The sequence below is a fragment of the Anarhichas minor genome, unplaced genomic scaffold (assembly GCF_050575085.1).
Source record: "Anarhichas minor isolate MPS153535 unplaced genomic scaffold, ASM5057508v1 ptg000136l, whole genome shotgun sequence".
Lineage (NCBI taxonomy): Eukaryota > Metazoa > Chordata > Actinopteri > Perciformes > Anarhichadidae > Anarhichas > Anarhichas minor.
In genome coordinates, this window is record NW_027466582.1 from 2,853,995 (window position 1) to 2,874,697 (window position 20,703).

Genomic DNA, 20,703 nt, shown 5'->3' on the forward strand with positions numbered 1-20,703 from the left:
TCAGTCTTTATCAGAGCTGAGAGTCAAAAGCAGAAAAGTGTTAAAAAGAAGAACAGCGTTGCCAAACTCTAGCAGTTCCTGAGTGACTTCAGAAGGCTTTGTTTGCGCTTGAGTTGGTCTTCTTTTTCTCTTTGAATTCCGATTAGGACTTCTTTTCCACTGCCCTGTGCTGGTCTACGGGTAGAAGAATACACAGAGTAACGCTGAGGGGGAGGAGGGACACGGTTCTGTTCATTTCCTCTCCCGAACAACTGGAGTCCGCACACAAAACCGCAGATCCGGAAGGAGGAGTTTTCTTTGGCTGATTAAAGGGCTCAGTCGTTGCCAACGCTGTTCAGTGTGAATCTCAGCGCCTCCGCTGAGTCTGCCAGGGTAACGGAGGTGACTTAGTGATGGCAGCGGCTCTGGCTGGCCGGCTCAGACGCCCTGGATTCAAGTGATAAGCTAAACAATCACATGGCTCGAAACTGAGGTTAGGCAGCAGCAACTGAAGGATAAGAGTCACATCCCACAGTCAGTCGTAATCTGTAGTGATGCAGAGGTTCTGCAAAACATGTAACAAGATCATTGTGTGTGTATTAAGCTCTCACGTTGTGTTTGTGCTGAAGCACTTCACTGCTGAAAAGTGGGGTAAAAGAAAATGGTTCTTGAGTTTTTAATTGGAAGGCACTTCCATATTACTTTATAAGATAATAGTTTAACGGCTGTAATGTCCGTAGCATTATCACAGCCTGTAAACTAGCACAAAATATATGCTCAGCTCAATATTCTGGATTTATATTGTGCATTTTGATGGCACACTGTTGTAAAATGTGACTGAAGGAAATTAGACTATTAGAGAAATAAAAAGTACTCCAGTAAATCTAATTACAGTGACATCATAAGCAGGCAATCATCTGTAAAATGTTTATATTAGACATTGATGATATAATGACTTCATAACTAAATAAATCATATAAAATACGTATTGTTAGACTCAGTGCTTGTGTCCAGTACAACGTACCGCCAACAGACAACAGCACATGTTGGCCCAATCAGGAGTGAGCTCCGTGTGACTGAGCAGTTTAAAATATGACGGCAGAGCGAAGAGGATGATTAAGCTTCTCGTGGTCTCACGGGTCCAGGTATTTATAACGTTCATGCCGGCCTATTTCTAGGCGGCTTATTCAAAAGCGATTTCTACTCTGTTGAATCATTTTATTTGACACAGTTCACACAGAATGCTGCTCGGCATTGAGTGCCTGGCATTTGTATGACGGAGGTGTTTGCACGCAGTCACAGGAGTAAAAAGAAAGAGAGTGACGTACCTAGAATGAGGAGGACTCAAACAGTTACACTGCCTTTGCTCTTTAGCTGTCTTATTCTACTCGCTTGAACATTGTCAAGGAAGAAAAAAAAACCTCTCCTCCATCAAGCGTAAAAGATTTAAGGCTGCCTTTCAAAGAAAGGGCTTAATGAAATTTTGATGTGGAGCACTGAGATGTATATGGTTAGCGGTGATGCCGGTAAATTGACTTTATCTCTGCTCAATAGACTGAAAGGTCTGCTTCACTCTCACTCACTCTGCTTTTTGTTCAGTTCCGTCTCCGTCTCGTCTGTGCTCGTGTCTGCCTTTCTTGGCGCACTCTGTCATTACTCTCTGTGGACGCGCTGATTACCTCGTCATTATTGCCGGCCAGGTGCGTTTATTGGTTTCTGTGGAATAATAAGACGGCGTGCTCTGAGGGTAGCCACCCCCTATTTCACACCAGTCATTTTATTGTCTCGATGAGATGACAGTCTGAAGCGACTGTTGTTAAAAGCTCATTAATAGATCACCTTTTGCCGAGTGCCCACCAGATTGCTCTTTCTGATACCAAGCAATAAAACTGTAACATTCATATTGTTCACTTGCGTCATCCTCTTCATCTGCCACTGGGAGTGGTTCCATGGCCGGCAGTAAATAAGCCGAGCAAAACGTGAAGCTTTACCACCAAATGTCAGAAGTAGGGCCTCTGTAGCTTAACAGGCCTCCGGGCAGCGGATTTCGCTGGACTGTGGACTTGTCATTGTGACACAGCCATGATTTGAATAGATTTAAATGTGCAACGGAGGCCAGGCTGCTGCTGCAGCTGTCAGTTAGATATTTGCATGGCTGCGACAGTTCTGAGCTGTTGGTTGAGCTCTGCATCACAGCACACAGTTGAATCAGTCAGCGTCAGCTTGTTTATGCTTGTTTTTTTTTCTTCTTCTTCTCTTCACCGGTCTGGCAGTGCCAACAAGCTGAACCAGTAAAGGCTGCTTGTAGTGCACAAACAAATCATGTCAGAGTTGGACCAACCACAACGACCATTGAACTTGTCCTCGCCTCTAATGTCTTATATTGCGGGAACTCTGACTTCCCCTCGTGGCACCATTGCTTTCTCCTATTCGTTATTAACTCTATTGCCAATGATTTCACACTTGAGTGTTTCCCAGTTAGATGTGGGCTGGACATCGACTGTTATGGGCACAGTCAATAAGATGTGTAGATCAGCGGGAGAGCTGCATGTTGCAGTGGGATGACCTGACATTTGGATCGTGGGGTCAGAACTCAGAGGTTACAGTCGGTCACAGTACGTTATAGATCTCTGATAACTCTTTCACAGAGTAAGATAAAGTGCTAGCCGTCACAGGGTCAGAAGGCATGAATTCAATCTTTGCGCTGCCAGTTTTAATTATGTGATATCGATTACAGTAGAGAATTCATGGGAGAGACATTTAAACACCGATGCTTCTGGTGAGCTGATATTCAACATTTGTGAGGGCCGCGTTTCACGAGTCAACTGGTAAACAGAGACGCCGACTGACTCTGTAGACTTTCTTCTTCCGTTCCCGTCCTTCCACTTCAAATGCGAAACCCGGCCCAGTTGCCATGACAATCCAATCCCTGCAGCTTGTGTTTTTTTTTACGCTACAAAAGTACTCAAAAAGCCCCCTGCTGCTGCGATTTGACTGCCATCGCTGCACCAAGCCAGGTGGCTGCTTTCCTCGGGGAGCCCTTTCAAATAAATGCATTCAGCCAAAAGACTTTGAAGTCCCACTGCAGACAAGCTCTCAGTAAGAGAACACACTTCCTTCCTGTCTCGTCCCAGGCTTTGACGGGGAAGCTTAGCCCGAGCACAACCCTCGTGTTGCAGTGTAAACGCTGCAGAATAAATAAATACACATTACTGTACCTGACAATCCTCAGTCCAACTCATTTAAACTCCAAATACAGAATGCCACAGAGGTTTGGTTGTCAAATTGAGGGACTAGAGTGAAATCTTCAAAATGTGTGACCAAATGGCGTTACTGAAAGCTTGTCAGCTGAAACCAAAGAAACACTCTTGACTTTTCGTATTGTATCCAATCCCAGGTTTAAAGGATGAGACAAGCACTCATTTAAACAAACATGTGCACGCTCACACCTTGATTCAGAGGCATGCTAGAGAGAGAATATACCTCACTTTTGTTCAGCAGTTTAATTCACGTAGAGTTTTGTGTTCAGTGTGGTTCAGAAGTTCATCCGGTGATGAATCTCCCCCATTCTCTCTCTCCTCTCTTTCATCTCCACCGTCGCTGAGAACAGAGAGGTGAGAACTGAAATTAAAAGAGTATTGAAGACAAAATTGCACGTCTTAAATTATTCCTTTCTCCTCTGAGGAATGATGTAAAATTGACAAAAGGTGAAGTTCGCTTTGATGGCGAATTCATGATGAAGAGGGAGAATACTAAGTGTTCGGTCTCTCAATTCAGCTATATATAATTCATAATAATAATTCAACCATGTGATGCTTGAGATAGAAAATATGATTTATTATTTGAGAGTCAAATGAAATAAAATGTTTGTACCTCAAAGGACACACATGCGCCATGTTTGCTTGATTTGGAGGCAGCTTTATCTAGACTGCTTGCTTTTGTCAGTGCTACTTTCTCTCTAGGGCTGTCGCAATAACCACGACATTGCGATACCGCGCTATTGACAAGCCAACCGCAGCGGATGGAAAGCAACCGCCACAATGAGATGAGACGTCTATTCTGCGCTGAGCGCTGCACATTTCGTGTTTTTTTTTCTGCTTTGGGTAAATTGCTGCGCTCGTCGCAGTCACTTCTTACTCAGCCTTCCGATCGCGGTGGAGGAACCAAACGTCATGTCGGCTAAAAGTGGTGAATGACGACAACAGTGGAGGAGGAATGAATACACGCAGACGAGCTGGTCTGTCCTCTTTCCCCACGTGTTTCGGCCTTCCCATCATCCAGAGCAAGGACTCTACCTTGTGATGACATTTTCACTTCTGCAGAAATTCCATATCATAGCAACCCATAGCAACAGGTATTTAACTTGTTATCAAACTGTCATCTTTGTCATTTAAAGCATATTTATACAGTACTAAAATATGGAGAGATGAGGCAGTTATATAGCTTATTTCCCTGTTGAGATCATTACTACCACGGGGGGAAATTCCTTCTTCACTGTCAGTGTGTAGATTATTGAACTAAGAGACTTCCAGAAGCCCGCGAGTTGCAGGATGCTAATAGAAAAATCACAAATCGGCTTTCATGTCTGAGGGTTAGAGTGTAGATCAACATGATGAGCCTCACTCTTTTCTTTTCCCACAGCAGATTTAATAACTATGTGTCATGCTCATTCACTCTCATAACACTGCACATAGCACTCTGCATTAATTCATTAACCCTATTAATATATAACGAGCTGTCATTTGTCTTTCTTTCCCCTTCTCCCCTCTGTCTCTCTCTTCCCTCGCCCCCCTGATGTTTCAAGCTGGTTTTTCCGTATTCAGTAAAAGCCCTCGATGCATTTTATTTAATTCATTTTGCTGGAGAAATGAGGCCAGTGGATAGCTCTCACTCAAGTCCCATTTGCTAATGCTAATAAGGCAATTAAAGGCATTTTTGCTTTCGAGCAATTTCCAGTGCTTCCTGCGGATGAAAGGAATGACCAATTGCTGAAATGGGCGACTGGTAAGAAGAGGTTTTTAACTCCGTTTCAAAGAGAGACACAGAGTGGTCAATAGGATAGTGAGTAACGATAATCACAGAGAGCAAAGACTTGTCTTGTTCGTCATTTACAATTTACATCTTGTGTTCACTCTCAACTTTGTTGATCACTGAGATACGGAGTAATCGTGATCATTTAAAAGGGACATCGTTCCCACCAGCTCGGGGGCTTCTGTGTTTTCATGCCGTCCTGCTGCTTTTCATTTTAAGATGGATTCCAGAAAGCTTTACGGCGATGAACTCATTACGGCCTTAAGTGTAGATGATTAACATCTCTATACGGACACACGTTCAAACTAAATAAAAGTTAGAAAAGAAACAAACAAAGAAATCCTGTCAAAACCAAATCAAGTGCAAGAAAGGACCCTTGCCTCAACAAAAAGCTGTTACATTTTGAACCACAACCCTCTGTGAAAGACTCAATATTTTCCACTATCACAGCATTGTGCGAGTCTTTACAGTGCAGACATCACCTGTCACCTCAATCTGCTTTGACGGGTAAACAGAGCGTCGGGGTGAATTTAGAAAGTTTTCTGCTCAGGAATCATTATTTTGTCCATCCTCGAATTTCCCCTCAGACTCCTCTCTTCCTCCCGCTGCTCCATTTCCGCTCGAGCAGCTAAGTGTGTCACAAATGTGGGTCAGTCGCCTTTTCTTTCCCCAATAAAGTCACTTCAATTTGGTGGAATGACAAGAAGGTATCAAATTTAAACAGCTTGGATGGGCTCTGGGGCAAGACGAGAAGCGCAGCAGTCTGCCATAAAATACCAGCTCCTCTCCGAGAGCCTTCCGAGAGAGAGTTACATGACGGGAGGGAGACGAAGAGGCAACACCTCGCCCATTAGAAGAGAGGGACATGGAGAATTAGTCTTCATCAGTACATTAGCAGTCAAGCTGGAACCAGGGGGGCAGTGAAACCTTTTACACAGCTTCTCTCCGCAGCCCCGTTGGGCTCTGCTGACGCCCGTATTGTCTGTGCATCTGTGATTTCAGGACCTGTTGACTAACACACATGATTGCCTGTGGTTTCTTTGACACTTTAGAGTAGCAGCAGCTGACCGATACATCGACTAATAGTAGAGGCTGATTCATGTGCCGTTGCTCTCCAGGGATGCTGCCATTACTGCAGTTGAAATAAACGCAATTTGACTGACAGTGAAAGCATATAGATGTTTGGGTCGACCAGTTGGCAATCACCTCCTCAGACAGAAAAATCTTTTGTTGCTAATGATCATACCCTGAATGCCTTCATTGCGAGGTTCCGTCCAGCTGATCCTCTTCTCATGACGCCAACGTTGAACTGAGCTGTGCGTTTGGTTTCACTTCCTTTATGTTAACAAAACCAGTTAGAAATGTTAGTTGGATGGTAGAAACCAGACTAAATTATATGAGGATGAGGGTTATCAGTCATCGTCCATCACGGTCCAACACGTCACTTTCACGTGTCCGTGTCCCTACTGTCCTCTACGCTCTGGCACCACACTAAGTAAAACCTTCCCTTGTCAAAAATGACAAATGAGAACCTGCGACCATGTCACTTGCAATCCATATATTCTTACATTTTAACCATATGAATCATTCATTTAAAATCCGAAACATGTAACATGTAGACGTGAACGTAATTTGCTTGAAAGAGACTTTGCACACGTTTAAAAAAAGCTTTTTACTGTTTACACTGCTGTTTCGGTAAACCGTATTTATTAAAGTTATTAGTTTCATACTTACGCCAGCGTCCTGTCCTCTACTCTCCCTCCTTTTCCTGTATTTGCTGTTCACTTACTGATCAAACTGCTGTAGTTAGAGACAGAAGAGACGTGTGGAGAGAGGAGGAAGGATAACCAGAGGGAGTCCGAGGAAGGATGTTGGAGGAGAAGAGACACAGAGAGACAGAGAGCTTTGCCTGCTGAGAGAAAGTTAAAAAAAATAGGCATTTCTCTTAGCTGTCCGATTTGTCCTGACTTCAAAAGGCCCATGGATTGCACTTAGGAGGTGTCTAAATGAGGTGATGTGAAAGATGAGAGCCAGAGCTGCACTGTATGTGCCACTGGCAGTGGTTCTCAAAGGACTACAGTATAGAGAACCTCTTCACAAGCACACACACGGACACGCTGATCACTTTCAGCCCGTAGATCTGAAAACAGAGACATGGTGTTGTTGCACGAAAAATAAGATTCATTGGAATAAAAACAATATGTGACATTGAAAAGTTGTGCGTGTTTACAAGTGAATCATAGTCTGTAGTGTTTGTGTCCTGTCTGGCCTTTAATTACCTAATTAATCCTTTCTGGGGATTTATTGCAGAAGTTTGTGTATAGTATGTTTATGCATTCCTTCAAGTGTGTTGAAATGGCACAAGGACCCTGATCTCAGATGTTCCTCTGCAGCAGCTATGAGCCGTCCACAGTGTGCCTGAGGGAAGCCACACAGACTGAAAATGGTGTGGAGGAGGAAGGGGCGGAAGAACGTGGTGGAGGGGGATCAGACAAGACAAGATGTGAACTGTCATCCGTCAACACGGGAGCTGCTGTCAAGAAGATGGTCGGTGAGCGTGGCGGGAGGGCAGGGTGAGGAGGAGCGGAGGAGGCAGATGTCCATGGAGAGGACAGCTGAGACGGAGTGAGAGGATAGGCACATCTCCAAGACGGCGGAGGCAGGGACGTACAAGAGAGGACTGGAGTGAGCGAGGAAAGGGGGAAGCAGAAAACAATCCGGCCAGAAGCACAACAAAGACGGAGTGAGAGAGAACATCAGAGGATGATGGACAGATGAGGGAAGCGGCTTTGCTTTCTCTGTCATCCCACTGGGTTGTGCCATCTATCAGCGAGGAGTACACTCCCTGCAGTGTCCTCCTCACCGCGCTCCATCCGTCACCGTGCATGCGGGTGTGTGTCCGCACGTGTGTGTCCAACATTTGACTGGTCTCGCATGCTCCAAGGGAAAAATTTGTGACCAGCGTGAGCCGAAGAGTCGGTCACATCATCGCTCTCAGTCCCCCGAGTGTTTATGGTGGTTGAACAGGGCAGACACTGCAAATTGATGATAGAGAGGAGTTGGGAGTTGTGTGTGTGTGTGTGTGTGTGTGTGTGCACAAGTTTGAGTGTGTACGTCTATAGAGTTATGTTTGTGAGAGTGTGCTTTACCTGATGTGTGAATGTGCACGTGATGTATAGAACAAAGCTTCCTGCGGCCTTTATCTCCGCGCTGGTTGTTTTGTGGAGCGTGGCGGTGGCTGATAGCCACTATCAGCCACCGCCACGCTCCTCCATGGCTCGGCCTCAATGTTTTTTCCCACATAACCAATCCTCCCTCACACCTTCCTTGCTGCCTCTTCTCCTTTCTTCCCTCTGACCTCTAATCTCTGCGTCCTCTCCCCATCTGTCTGACCATGAGACTCAAAGTGGTTACATACATATCTATGACTGAATTCAAATTTGTATGACTTAACTCTACATGTATTTCTAACTGTCCTCATTCAACCCACTGAAAGAGGCACATGGAGATTCATGTTTATGTGCGTTGTTACTTGACAATGAGGTTATGGTGGAATCTGTGAATCTAAATCCATAAAGATCGATTTTTTTTAATTGCATTTCTAGACGTGCCTAGCGAATAAAGTTACGTTATACTGATTCTGACTCGACACATAACGTAAAGATCTTTTAAGGTGCGAGGAAATACATTCTGAAAGCAAAGCCTTTAATCTCTCCAGCTTGCTTGCATATTATCCTCACGACATTACCTGCTAGCGTTTGGGGAAGATCTCCACCTACGTTTAAAAAAACCTGCATTAAGCCCGTGAAGGCTTGGCTCAGCAGTCTGCGCTGTAGCTGGTGTCCAGGAGGGTAAACATGCAATTTTACCACAAAGTAATGGGACTGCTGAACCTGATTAGTTGAATACACAAGACAAAATAAAGAAATGACTGGTTGCAGCAAAACCTCTTTAAAAGGTGAGCCTACAAAAGGAAGTCGAGTCTGGAAAGACGTGTGTGGCTGAGGGGTGACTGCCCCTGCTAAAGGTGACAAGTGGATGGAGAACACAAGTGACACACTCAGAACTACAAAATAAGTGACTCTTTCTATGATGATAATAATAATTATAATACAATAATAGGGGACTAATCTCTATTGAGAACAGATAGCGGAAACAAGCGTCAGTTGCAGCCCCGACGGCAACCCATATTTAATGCTTTAGAGTGCTAAAGTGCGAAAGTCTTTTCACTTTCACTCATGTCACCAATCTCCAACTGCATTCACATCTTTTAAATGTCAGAGTAAAATTGGGGGCAGATGAAACTGGAGTCAAGCATGTCTCAACTTTGAGACAAGCTAAAAAAAAATAAATAGAAACAGTGTTGCTCCCACATTGTGGCTGGTGCTAGGGACGCCTGGCTGAGATCTCTGCATCCGCACCTCACATTTGTCAAAAGAGGACTTTACCCTTTTGAAAGCCCAGATTGTGCAGCGGCGAAGGTTACAGTGATGTCAAGGTGGCGACAGCGGGTGAAAGACTGGCAGGAACAGACGCTCCTGTTTTAACAGAATTTACGGTGGAGCTGTGGGAACTGTTTTCAAAGTGTCCAACACACCTGCTGATATGCAGAAGAAACTGCGTAGAGTAATTAAACTAAAGAAAACAAGTTTGATGTGCACATAAGCACGAGAGCTTCTGTGGTGATTTCATAATGATGACAAAACGGATACCTGCTGCCTTCAGATGGCTGTACAAATAATCACCAGTGTAAAAAGAAAGGCCTTTAGTATCATACTAAGACACACCAGAGAAAACAAGTGTTGATATTCACATGCTGAAAAGAACCCTACCCAACGCCTGCAAGCTGTTTCTATTGCCATGTTTAATCCAAGGCGGCCTATGAGTGCAGAAGATTGCTTTTACCTTTATATAACCAGTAGCCGTTGAGAGTTTGAGGAAAAATAAGGTGCGGTAAATGCTCTTTCAGTGCATTTCATTCACACTGTCGGTTGCTTATGACAGAGCTTTGATTTGTTTTGAAGATTTCATTGCATTTTTATGATGTTGCAGAGGAGGAGAGGGAAGAGAGAAAAACTGGAGACATGGAACAGAGTGGACGGATGAAAAACAGAGTGAATGAGTTGCTCAGTCTGAATAGGCCCTTGGGCGGCCTCATGGCAATGCCAGACTCTCCAATTTGGCTCAAGGCTTTTGTCGCATGCCATACCTCATTTCTCTCCTGCTTCTGCTGTCATTCTCCACTTCATAGCATGTATTAAAGCATTTAATCCAAGGAAAAAGGAAATGATTTACCACGTCATGGGGCCTCCTGTGAGATACTACATCATCTTAGACTACTGATAGGACAGGAGGCGGTCAATCAGAACCTCAGTGCAATGTCTTTACACACATATATGTGCAGAAATGTGTAAACAAAATGTCCCCACAGTCATCCTCCTCCTTGTTTTGTCTGAATGTTTGCATCTCTCTTTGCATCTCTTTAGTCAGCCTCTTTCAGGTTTGTAATCTAATCACAGTGGGGCTGTTATAGAGTCGTTCCACAGGAACCAGAGGACGGGAGCGGCAGAGCGGATGCAGCTCTCAACCGAGTTTAAGCACAGCTCTCCACGAACCATTTTCCCTCGTAACGGGACGTGTTTCCTGGCAGCCGAGAGTCGCTGGAGGGCCACTCACAGGGACGGGCACAGCACCTGTCTGGCTTTAGTGTGTTTTGTTCCGCATGAACATGATTAGGTTGACTCGTCCGTGCCCAGAGTCCTCTGACCCTGAGTCAGTGGGCCTTTGAAAACTCTTGTGCATAAAGAATGCAGCAGTTATTATGCAATAGTCTCATATAGCTCTGCATCACATAAAACCCCAAAAGTCCTCATTGCATTCTAGGTTGTGTATGTTGGTGTGTGTGTGTGTGTGTGTGTGTAGACGGAGCCGAGGCTCCCAAAGAGTCCTGGCATACATACTGTATTTATGAGAGCTTATTTTGGTCCGTGAGATGGCATGGAGGGGTGAGGGGCCACCCTGACATGTTATACCAGTACAGTCTGTGTGACCTCATGACACAAACCAGCAGCTTGTCAGCAGTCCTGTAAGCAAACCACATCTGACTGGCCAGCAACGGGATTCCAGACATTAACATGCATTGCAGTAGATGAAACATGACGCAATGGAATCGACCATTAAAAGCTTGTTGGCGGATTGATGTTTTGTTTGATCTCTGTCCTTCTGCTTCTTCTTTATTCAAATAGGTAAAATTCTACTATCGTGGAATATATATTTTTTTGTTATAATTATAATTATAGAGCACTCTTGACAATGTGACCCTTCCATGGTACACCATACATAACAGTCCGGGCTCAAAACATCTCCCCCTTCATTTTTCATTTGCTCTGTGCGTGTTCACCCCCCCCCCCCCCCCTTCCTGCCTTCACTTTCTTCGCTTCTTGTCTCCGTTGCTCAGCAGAGGCCCTGAGCCCTGCGGAGTGCACATCCATTTTGAACCCGGAGGCTGTCAGGCATGCTGTTGGTAAATGAGCAAGCTAACCTGTGGCTTTCAGTCTCCCCACTTCCACTTATCCTTTTCCCCGTCTCTACTTCCCATTCCATGTTTCCCTAACCCTCTCCCTTGCTTCTCACACCGGCACCTCCCTCCCTCCTCTGCAAGCCCCATCGTCGATATATTCAAAGCACCGTGGAACAGACCTTTTCCCAGTTAGCCTCGAGTCAAGTTTTGTTTTCAAATTAAAGGAAAACAAAGAGTAGTCCAACACAGGAACATAGTTTATTTATATTAGATGTAGAGCCTGAAGCAGAGGTGTATTTGACAACAGAATGACTCACACAGATCAATGATGAATTTCCTGCAAAGTTTTATACAAACACCGCCCTCCTTACTTGCTACTCGGAAAAAGGAATGGGTTTAACTTCAAAAGAGAGACAGCATGTTGCAGATGTTGCGTGAACAGCGGCTACACAGCAGGTATAGACAATCAGGCACAGAAAACAGAGCCCAGGGCCAGCGTATGTTAAGCATGTTCATTACTTTTCGGTACTTTCTCTCCTGCTGGCCCTGCTTGTTTCCTGGACGTGCCGTGGATCTTAATAGGCTTTGGATCCCCTGCTCGCTGTTATGATGCACACAGAAATGCCCAGAGAGAGGGAGGGAAATAAGGGAAAGGAGGCGCAAGATGCAGGGTCATAAATAAAGACAGAAATGAACAGATAAAGAACACGTGTCAGTGGAACAGGAGAAATAATGGCTGGACTGCCTGACTGAAAGAACTTTTAATTGACTAACTGTGCAGTGTCTGCACATATAAATACAAGACTGTATTAATAAAAACGTCACTGGCATCAACTTTAGTGTACTTCTGCACAACGAGCAAGCCTGCGCACACAAACGCTGACACGTGCCTTTTGGATGTCACGGTAATAGCTACACGTGTATAGTCTTAGTCGCACACTGTGTAAGCAGCTTGTCACCCAAACAGGCAGTTTGCTTTACCTTTAATGGGCCGGCTCTATAGGTTAAACAATGACGCTGAACCAGCCTAGAGCTGTGTTAGCTATGCAGGGCTGGAGGGCACTAAAGAGGACCCCATCAGCGAGCGGCTTCCTGTAGCCCCTCTGTTCCACCAGGGCCCCCATGCGGAGCCCCGTCTCTCCAGAGAGACTTCAAAGGCAGGCATTTGCAGACCTGATGTAGGCGTTAACCTTTGACTCAGAGGCTCTCTCTGTGCAAACAGGGACAGCCTAATTGACGCTATGCACTGCAGAAAATGAATAACTTGTCCTCGTGGATTGCAGCCATAGAATAGAATGCTTTAATTTCCGCCTCTTACAGTTTATGGAGACAGACAGTGGCTGTGCATCTACCGTAGCAAAGTGGCCACATTTTTTTAACGACCTCTATTTACCAAGAGTTTGCATCTAGAAATGCTGCTGTATATGACGTTCTGATTCCTTGGCTTAAATATGCCCTCAACGTATCCTCATACAACAGTTCGTATGATATTTATTATTTACTTGTGTGTTTTCCAAAGAAAGTCCAGCAACACGTGTCATTACATGCATATAGTCTTTTCAAAATAAACTTCCGTCTTCACAAGAAGCAACTCTAGGTTTAGCTAGCAACAAAACTACTCGGTCTAGGAACAAGTGCAATCATTTTTGAAGGTATATCTACAAACACTGTATGAGAACAACCTGCCTGGCTGCCTCTCAGAGAGGTGGGGAGATAATCCAGACTGATAAAGGGGTGTGGTGACTGAAAAAAACCATAGCAGGGGTCTTCTGCATGGACAGACGGAGGAGTTGACGGATGCATACCTGTGATGTGTCTCCAGGTTGCCATTCCTGAACTTGGCATACAGGAGGGGAGATAAGTTCAGATCACTAACAGGAAGTTGTTCCGAGTCACATGTTGTGACTGTGATTTTATAAAATGAATTCTGTAGCTTAAGAAGAAGGAAGGGAAGTTAAAAGAAGCTTTTCCCTGTGCACATTGCCTCATGGTGTCAATATTTCAGGGCTCTTATTTTGAATTTTGTCCAACTTTTCCTCGGCATCACTTCGGTGCCATAGTGAAATATTGGAGCTGTAAGACGGAACAAGAAGCTCTGACATGGCTTTCCACACTGCCAAATCAATAATGAATCAGAGGTGGAGCCATGGTTTCCATTTTCTGAAAATACTGAATACTTCCCTTTTTGGTTAAATGATGGTGTTTTCAAGGCTGTCTTCATTAGGGTCCCATCTTATGTGTCTTTGCCAGTCGACCACCACTCACTCACACAGCCGACTGCATCCAAGCGGTGGCGCGGTGTTGTGGCAGAGCAGCAGAACATTATGTATGTGTGGAGCGTTTTGCCAACAGTGATTCCAGTGGCGTGCTGCCTCGTGTATACGAGTTCATGAGGAAATTCAGATCCAGAACCTGTGTGTGCTCAGTTTGTGTGCTGAGTCATCAGTCAAAATGGGAACTTTACACGTTTGTCCTAATTTTGTGAGCAACACTACAATGAAGCTTCTGTAGGCCAGCGTGTCATTGGGGTTGCATCTATCTAAACTGAACGACTCCCAAATGTGTGTCCCGAAACACACACACACACACACACACACACACATACACACACACACACACACACACACACACACACACACACACACACAGGGTTGCTAGAATGTTTTCCTCCAGCCTGGATCCCAAACAGCTCCCTTGGGCTCTGAATGTCTTTGTGTCCCAAACTGCCATTGAAACCTTTGAATTGGTTGACATTGATACTGAATTAGCTGTTTTTCTTCTTTTTTTTTTACAGGATACGGATCTACTGGATATAGCGTACATAAAAGATGCCAGAAATGGAAAGTGCACCAAAATGCCAAAGGTAAGCCTGCAATTAACTGAAGTTATTTGCTTGCCCAGCCCAGAGTACTTGAATATGTTTATGTCTCTGTGCCATCCCATTCGCTTGACTGCAAAATCTAGTGAATGTCTTCAAATTTAGCACAAAGGATGAACTGATTAGAATTTGGTGGTCAAAAAAACACATTTTTGGCCATAACTCAATAATTCATATGCTTATAATCAAGATTTCTGATAAGATAAAATGACAAAGTGAACCTTACTGGTTGGTGGAGAGATACTACTGTGAGATAGTGATTCTAGTTCTTCCACACACTATTATGTGTTCAATCAACAACACTATTCACTATTGTTCTTGTTTTGGTCCCTTGAGGCTCTGGAAACACAACGAGCTGTGTACCGAGAAGACAGAGGAGGTCTTTTTTTGAGCGATGATATGCTTTGTAAGTGTTTATTTTTGCACAGAAATGAAAGCCATGAGTGGGTGTGAGCCCGACCACGAACTGTCTGCATCCATCTAGCCGTGAACTCGGTTACAGACTGGATTGTTTGAGGTGGTTGTATTGGTTGAGACTTGTATGTTCACAAACGGGTGTAGTTGTTTGTATGGGAGGTGGAGTTAGTGTAGTTGTCTTTCATACAACCTTGAGATCTTCATATTCTGCATTGATGTGACTTGTGGTTGATATGTATCGTGTGCGGCTCTATGGATGGTGTTCACAATTCATCTGCATGCATTGTATACAGTTCTCAGACAGTGATGTGAAGACAAACGCGAGGAAGTGAAGCTCAAATGACAATTAAGTTTGACAAACATGATTTGAATTCAAACCCACACAGTACATGGATGGTTTCCACTTGCCGGGGTATCCAAATTGCTATTTCACAGCTCATTAAAAGGTTTTTGATTGTGAGTGATGAGAGAAGAATTTGTACACATATTTCTTTTTTAATCTGGCACGCTGCAAACTGTCGAATGAATTTGGCACATTCTGGTGCCGTAACTTGCCAAGCAATGATTAGAACAATAACCTGCATTCTTTTCCACTTTCTCTTCATATATACCTGCTTAATGACAAAATTCCACATATCTGTTGGACCTATTTAGTCTCGTGAGGAGCTGCTGTTACATAGCAGCGGCGGTCTTCATCGTTTTGACTCAGTGCAGCGGGAGAAGCGAGTGGGGGTCACGCACTGCTGCTCTGTCGGGGGAGTGAGTAATGATGGAATGAGTACAATAACACAGAGAGGATTCATGCATTTCTAAACAGCTTACAGAGTGATGCTACCCAGGGAGAAGACATGGCCACGTGACAGGTAAGATGGTCGAAGCATTGGAAATCCATTACTGGGTGATGGAGCGGCGATGCACCCTGGGCATTGTAATGGCAGCACCAGTGAGACACATTGTCTGAAGAGTTGATGGGATGAGGAGAGGAAAGAGGAGAGGAAAGGGGAGAGGTAGGGGCAGAGGGATGGAGAGACTGGGGATGAGAGGAGAGAAAGCAGAGAGAGCAGTGGGGAGGATTTTATGTAAGGTCTGCAGAAGGATGAGAGGAAGGACACAGAGATGTTCAAAGGAAGACGTCACGCGAGAAGCACAGATAATACCAGACAGCACTCGCTGTAAGTGGACAGCGCTTTTCAAGGCTTGCTTCTCAAGTAGTTCTCCTTCACACGTTTTAAGGATCTTGCCTGAATGGTGAAGGTTGTTTTTTTTTTTAAACAATCGCTGTGCTGTTAACTTCCCCTAGTCAAACAAAAATCTTTTTAAATGATGGTGATGGTTATGCAGAACACAAAATACTGATTTAGACAAGTACAGAAATCTGAATAATAATAATGATAATTTCATTTCTATGTAACGATACATATCGAGACATAGCATGTTTTCTAGGAGGTCAATAAATAAAGAGTCCGTATGAAGTTACCACATGTTTTGTTATTCTTTTGTGTGATTTAATTACTTGTATTTTCTCATTTAATTAAGAATTATAATCAGATTTTCTGAAACATTTTGTTAGATATGTGCTTTATTTCAATCAATTAAGATGATGTAATTGTGTATCACGATATCTCGATATGTGATTACTCACAATATTATTCCATTGAAAGATGATAAGAACCATATGGAATTATTGCCGAGCTCTAATTGAAACATTTTAAACAAATTTGAATCCACCCAAGTTAAAGATGCTTCCTTCCAATGCATGTTACTGAAATTGGGAGCAGATTGAAAGAGTAAAATCTTTTTCCAGTCAGCATTTCAAGTTTGAATGTAATAGTTTTCAAGACATACTGCACATACTATGTTTTACCGTCTTGTTGTTGCGTCTGTTGATTTTATATTTATATGCTCTCTCCTCTTTCGCTCAAGAGCTCCCTTGGCTGCGCTCATTCATTCATGCAAATTGCTGGAAACCAACACACTCACCGAGACGAGACGTAGACGTTGAACTCGTGATGACATGACGGTAAAAAGCTTCAGAAGTGCTTTTATTGTGACACTCAAGAGTCCCGCGTCTAAGCCCAATGTTGTCAGGCTCCGATGCAATCATCCTCAACAGACTGGAAATGGGCTCCAGATGGAAAGGCTCTTTTGGCTTGCCTCTTTTGAGCTCTTGTTTCCACTACAGCTCAAGTTACTTCATATTGTCTTTGAGCGCCATATCGGAATTTCTGTCTGAACGCCATTAAGGTTTCCGAGCCCGCTGCTGTGTTCATCGGCTCGTCACAGCGTGTGGGCGGCATGTCTGCCCTCTGATGAACTTATGCCACCCTGCCCACGGGCTCCTGCTCCTCAGTTGTGATTCATACATTTTCACTGTCAAGACAGACACACACACACACACACACTAAACACAAATACATTCGATGGAGACGAACGCTCACTACCACTTGCACATTGCTGTGATGTACATACTGAACACACAAACACATGCTGAGTAGAACAACGGAGCACGGTACCAGTGGCCTTTGTTCTGCTGTGCTCACAATGATGGTGCTAACTAGCATGTGTCCACCCCATCACAGCTCAGGCTGACTCGATTGGCCGCATGTCAGAATGACAACCTTTGTGTGACGGATGGATCCAGAAATAAACCACACACCCTTAGGTCCGCAGCGCTAATATTCATCCACTTCATATAGACCCAAATAGCTGGCAGATTTGCCATATTCAACGCAGAGAATGGAGGGCACGACGCGTGCCTCAAATTTTGTATGGTTCTTTTCACATGCATGGATATCATGGAGTATTCAAATGGGTAGCAGAGCAGGTTTAACCACAAGGTTGCCGGTTTGATCTTATGCAAACCCATCTTATGCAAAAATGCACAAGATAAAATTTAATATTTGTGAATAAATGTTTTGCAGTTTGAATAAAGAAAACTGCTGGGCATTAGCAAGCTTTCAAAGGACATTTTAGTGAGAATTTTACACGACAAATAATTATACATTCTATGACTATAGAACCCCCCTGAAAATACGCTTTTGATGCTTTCAGGGGGTCTGAGGTGTCAATCAAAGGGTCTCAGACCCCTCGTATTTTGCACACTGTGTATGAACATTAATTTGTTTTTTTCTTTTACTTTGTGCACATCAAGTATTTAGCATTATTTAGTAATATTTTTTTTCTCAAATTATTAGTTTCAAAAAGGCACATTGCTTCTCGAAATGTAAATTGTTGGACAAAGAAAGGAACATCATAACAATCTACTTTTCAGTCCTAAATAGGACAAAGGTTTAATCAATCTCAAAAAACCTAAAAAGTACACAGCTGGTCCGTGGAGACACATGCAGTAGATATTATTCATTTCAGAACCACCTGAAATTTCATGAATGTTAGCTGTCCATTGGTATTTGTTAGGCACCTTAATACTGTCTTTATAAGGCTCAAATTTATTTCAAACATTTAAAGGGAAAGTGTCCTATTTCTAGTTAAATACAAACTGGTGATGGACATTAACGTGGCGCCAAACAGTTTTCAAGTTCAAAATGAAAGAGAAAACATATGATTTACATGCCAGATCATTGGTTTACTTCATACATGTGTATGGAATGTATGTGAGCATGTATGTATTTATACGTTCAATACATTTGGGGGGAAATGTGATGTGTCCAAACAGCCTCTGGTCACCGTACCAGACCCAACTGTTTCAAACCATTCATTCATATTGTCTCTTCATTAAATCTGCAGATTAGCTTGTTCCTCCCTCTCCTCAGCACCAACCAAACAAATAAAGTCACATCTGCAATCTCTCCATTACTGCACGTTAAATCAATCACAGACAACATGTTTTAAAACATATGTTGTGGTCTGATAATTCAGATATCCTTATCTTACCCCAGCCGGAGTCTGCCATATTCGAGGTGAATCATTCTGCCGTCCGCGTGTTCAATTAGACATGAGCATCACGTAGCTCATCCATCCCATGATGCATAGGATCAGGCTGAGGTGCTGCTGACTGACTGAGTGTAGCAAAAATGGCTGTATAGACTCTTGCATGCTCACGCACAGACACAGAGGGGCTGTTCTCAAAATAGCATTTTCTGGTCACAGTATTGGTGGATTTCATGCACACAAAGGCATGCTTGCTGTTGGAGGTTAAATTAATCAAAATCAACTGAGAGGGGAACAAAGGATAGTTAACAAAGGGGCATGTTATCAGCAAAGAAACACATGGAAATCTCCAAAAACAAACCACAATCCTGCTGCTACAGTATTCAGTTAAAATACAAAATGAGTGATATGGGTAATTTTAAAAGATGGACAATTCATCCTAGGTGCTTAACTTCAACAGCAACTGTTGATTTGAAAAACGGTATTCTTATTTGGCTTGACAGTGAATAAAAATGTAATGAATGAAGTGAGGTCGGCAGCAGAATCAAGGCTACGATATTTATTTCCTCCAGAGGTATCTGTTCCTTCAGACTTTCATTGTGAGGCGAGAGGAAGGGTCCGCCAGCTCTGTTGCAGTCTAAGCTCGCAGCAGAGAGGACTGCTGCTAAATGCAGAGCAGCTTGCGTGTCCCCAGCAGTGTAACAGGATCTGGGAGAGGCCAGCAGGCCATCATCACCACCGCTCTGTCTGGCCAACAAAGTCGGCTAAAGCTCCGTCTCCCCCAGCGGTAAGTGCTAAACACCTCCTCCGAGTGCACAGCGAGCTACTGTGGGGTTTAGATGTGCCCCGTATCCAATGCGCATTCAGAGCGGCTGTGTTGTGACAGTGTTTACAGAGGTGGTTGCATAGTTCAGACAGTAAACACAAACCTGTTCAGACAGTATCAATTCATTTTTTGGAAAATGCGGAGCGGTGCCTTTCTTTTCTTTAGTTACAAATCAGAAAAAAAGACCCAGATCGTCACTTACAGCTTCAGCAAATGTGAAAATAAATGAATATTAACATCTTTAAATGTAATAGTACAAGCGAGGAAGGCTTTTTTTTTAATCTTGCATTCTTTTTTGTTGAGCGGCACGAAGGCTCTCGCTGTGGCAGTGCTTGTTTCCATCATCTATGCTGTCCGGTGTGTATCGATGAAGGATGGGGTCACAGCGTGTGCTCCGGCTGCAACAATCACAGCCCTTCGAGTTTATCGATGTAACAGTGGGCAAGGGCCTTTGTCTGACCATGGACACAGCTACACTCCCGCGTGACAAGACGAATAGCTGAGAAAGCATGGAAATACTATGTAACATGAATTCGGTGACCAGTCGACTGTGCGCTTGTGAAGAACGCTGTCAAAGGAAGTGTCTGCAGCCGTAACGAACTGAGTGGCAGCCGGTCAAGATATACGACCTCTGCTGATATGTGGAACGTTCCTCAACAGTCCGCCGTAGCAGGGGAGATTCCTTTAGAAGCAATAAAATCTCCAAACATAGCCTCATAACAGCTCTGATGAGTATGCAGGTGCATCTGCCGCTGGTGGCATATTGTACATTGCGATACGCAAGTCCAGTTGAGCCGCGTATCAGCTTATCACAGAGCCGGTGCTTTATTTGTGTGTGTGTGTGCGTGGAGCATGATAATACCTGTGCTACGTAGAGGTGTTATTTTCACTGTGTTTCAATGACGATGTGTGCGTGAGTAATATATATGCAAAAAAACATCGTCTGAAAAGCAATTGAAACCTCGGTCTCACCTGCTGCACAACTACACAGTCCCCTGTAGTCAAAGAGAAAAAGCACTTGATCCCTGCTTACTGGCTGACATGCAGGGATCAGTGCTATGAGATTTACTCCGACGGATGTTTGGCAGCACGTCTGGCTCTCGCTGATTGCCCGTAGACTAGTGTCACGTATCAGTGTGTTGAAATAGTGGACTTGAGACCATT

At 43.9% G+C, this 20,703-nt stretch overlaps 1 protein-coding gene across 1 annotated transcript in view; it reads left to right on the top strand.

Moving 5' to 3' along the window:
* plcb1l (phospholipase C beta 1-like) overlaps positions 1–20,703 on the top strand; it is a 101,213-nt gene that overhangs the window by 11,581 nt on the left and 68,929 nt on the right. Inside the window, exon 3 of the mRNA XM_076083928.1 lies at positions 14,325–14,393. Coding sequence (XP_075940043.1) covers positions 14,325–14,393 — 69 coding nt within the window. The remainder of the gene's footprint in view (positions 1–14,324; positions 14,394–20,703) is intronic.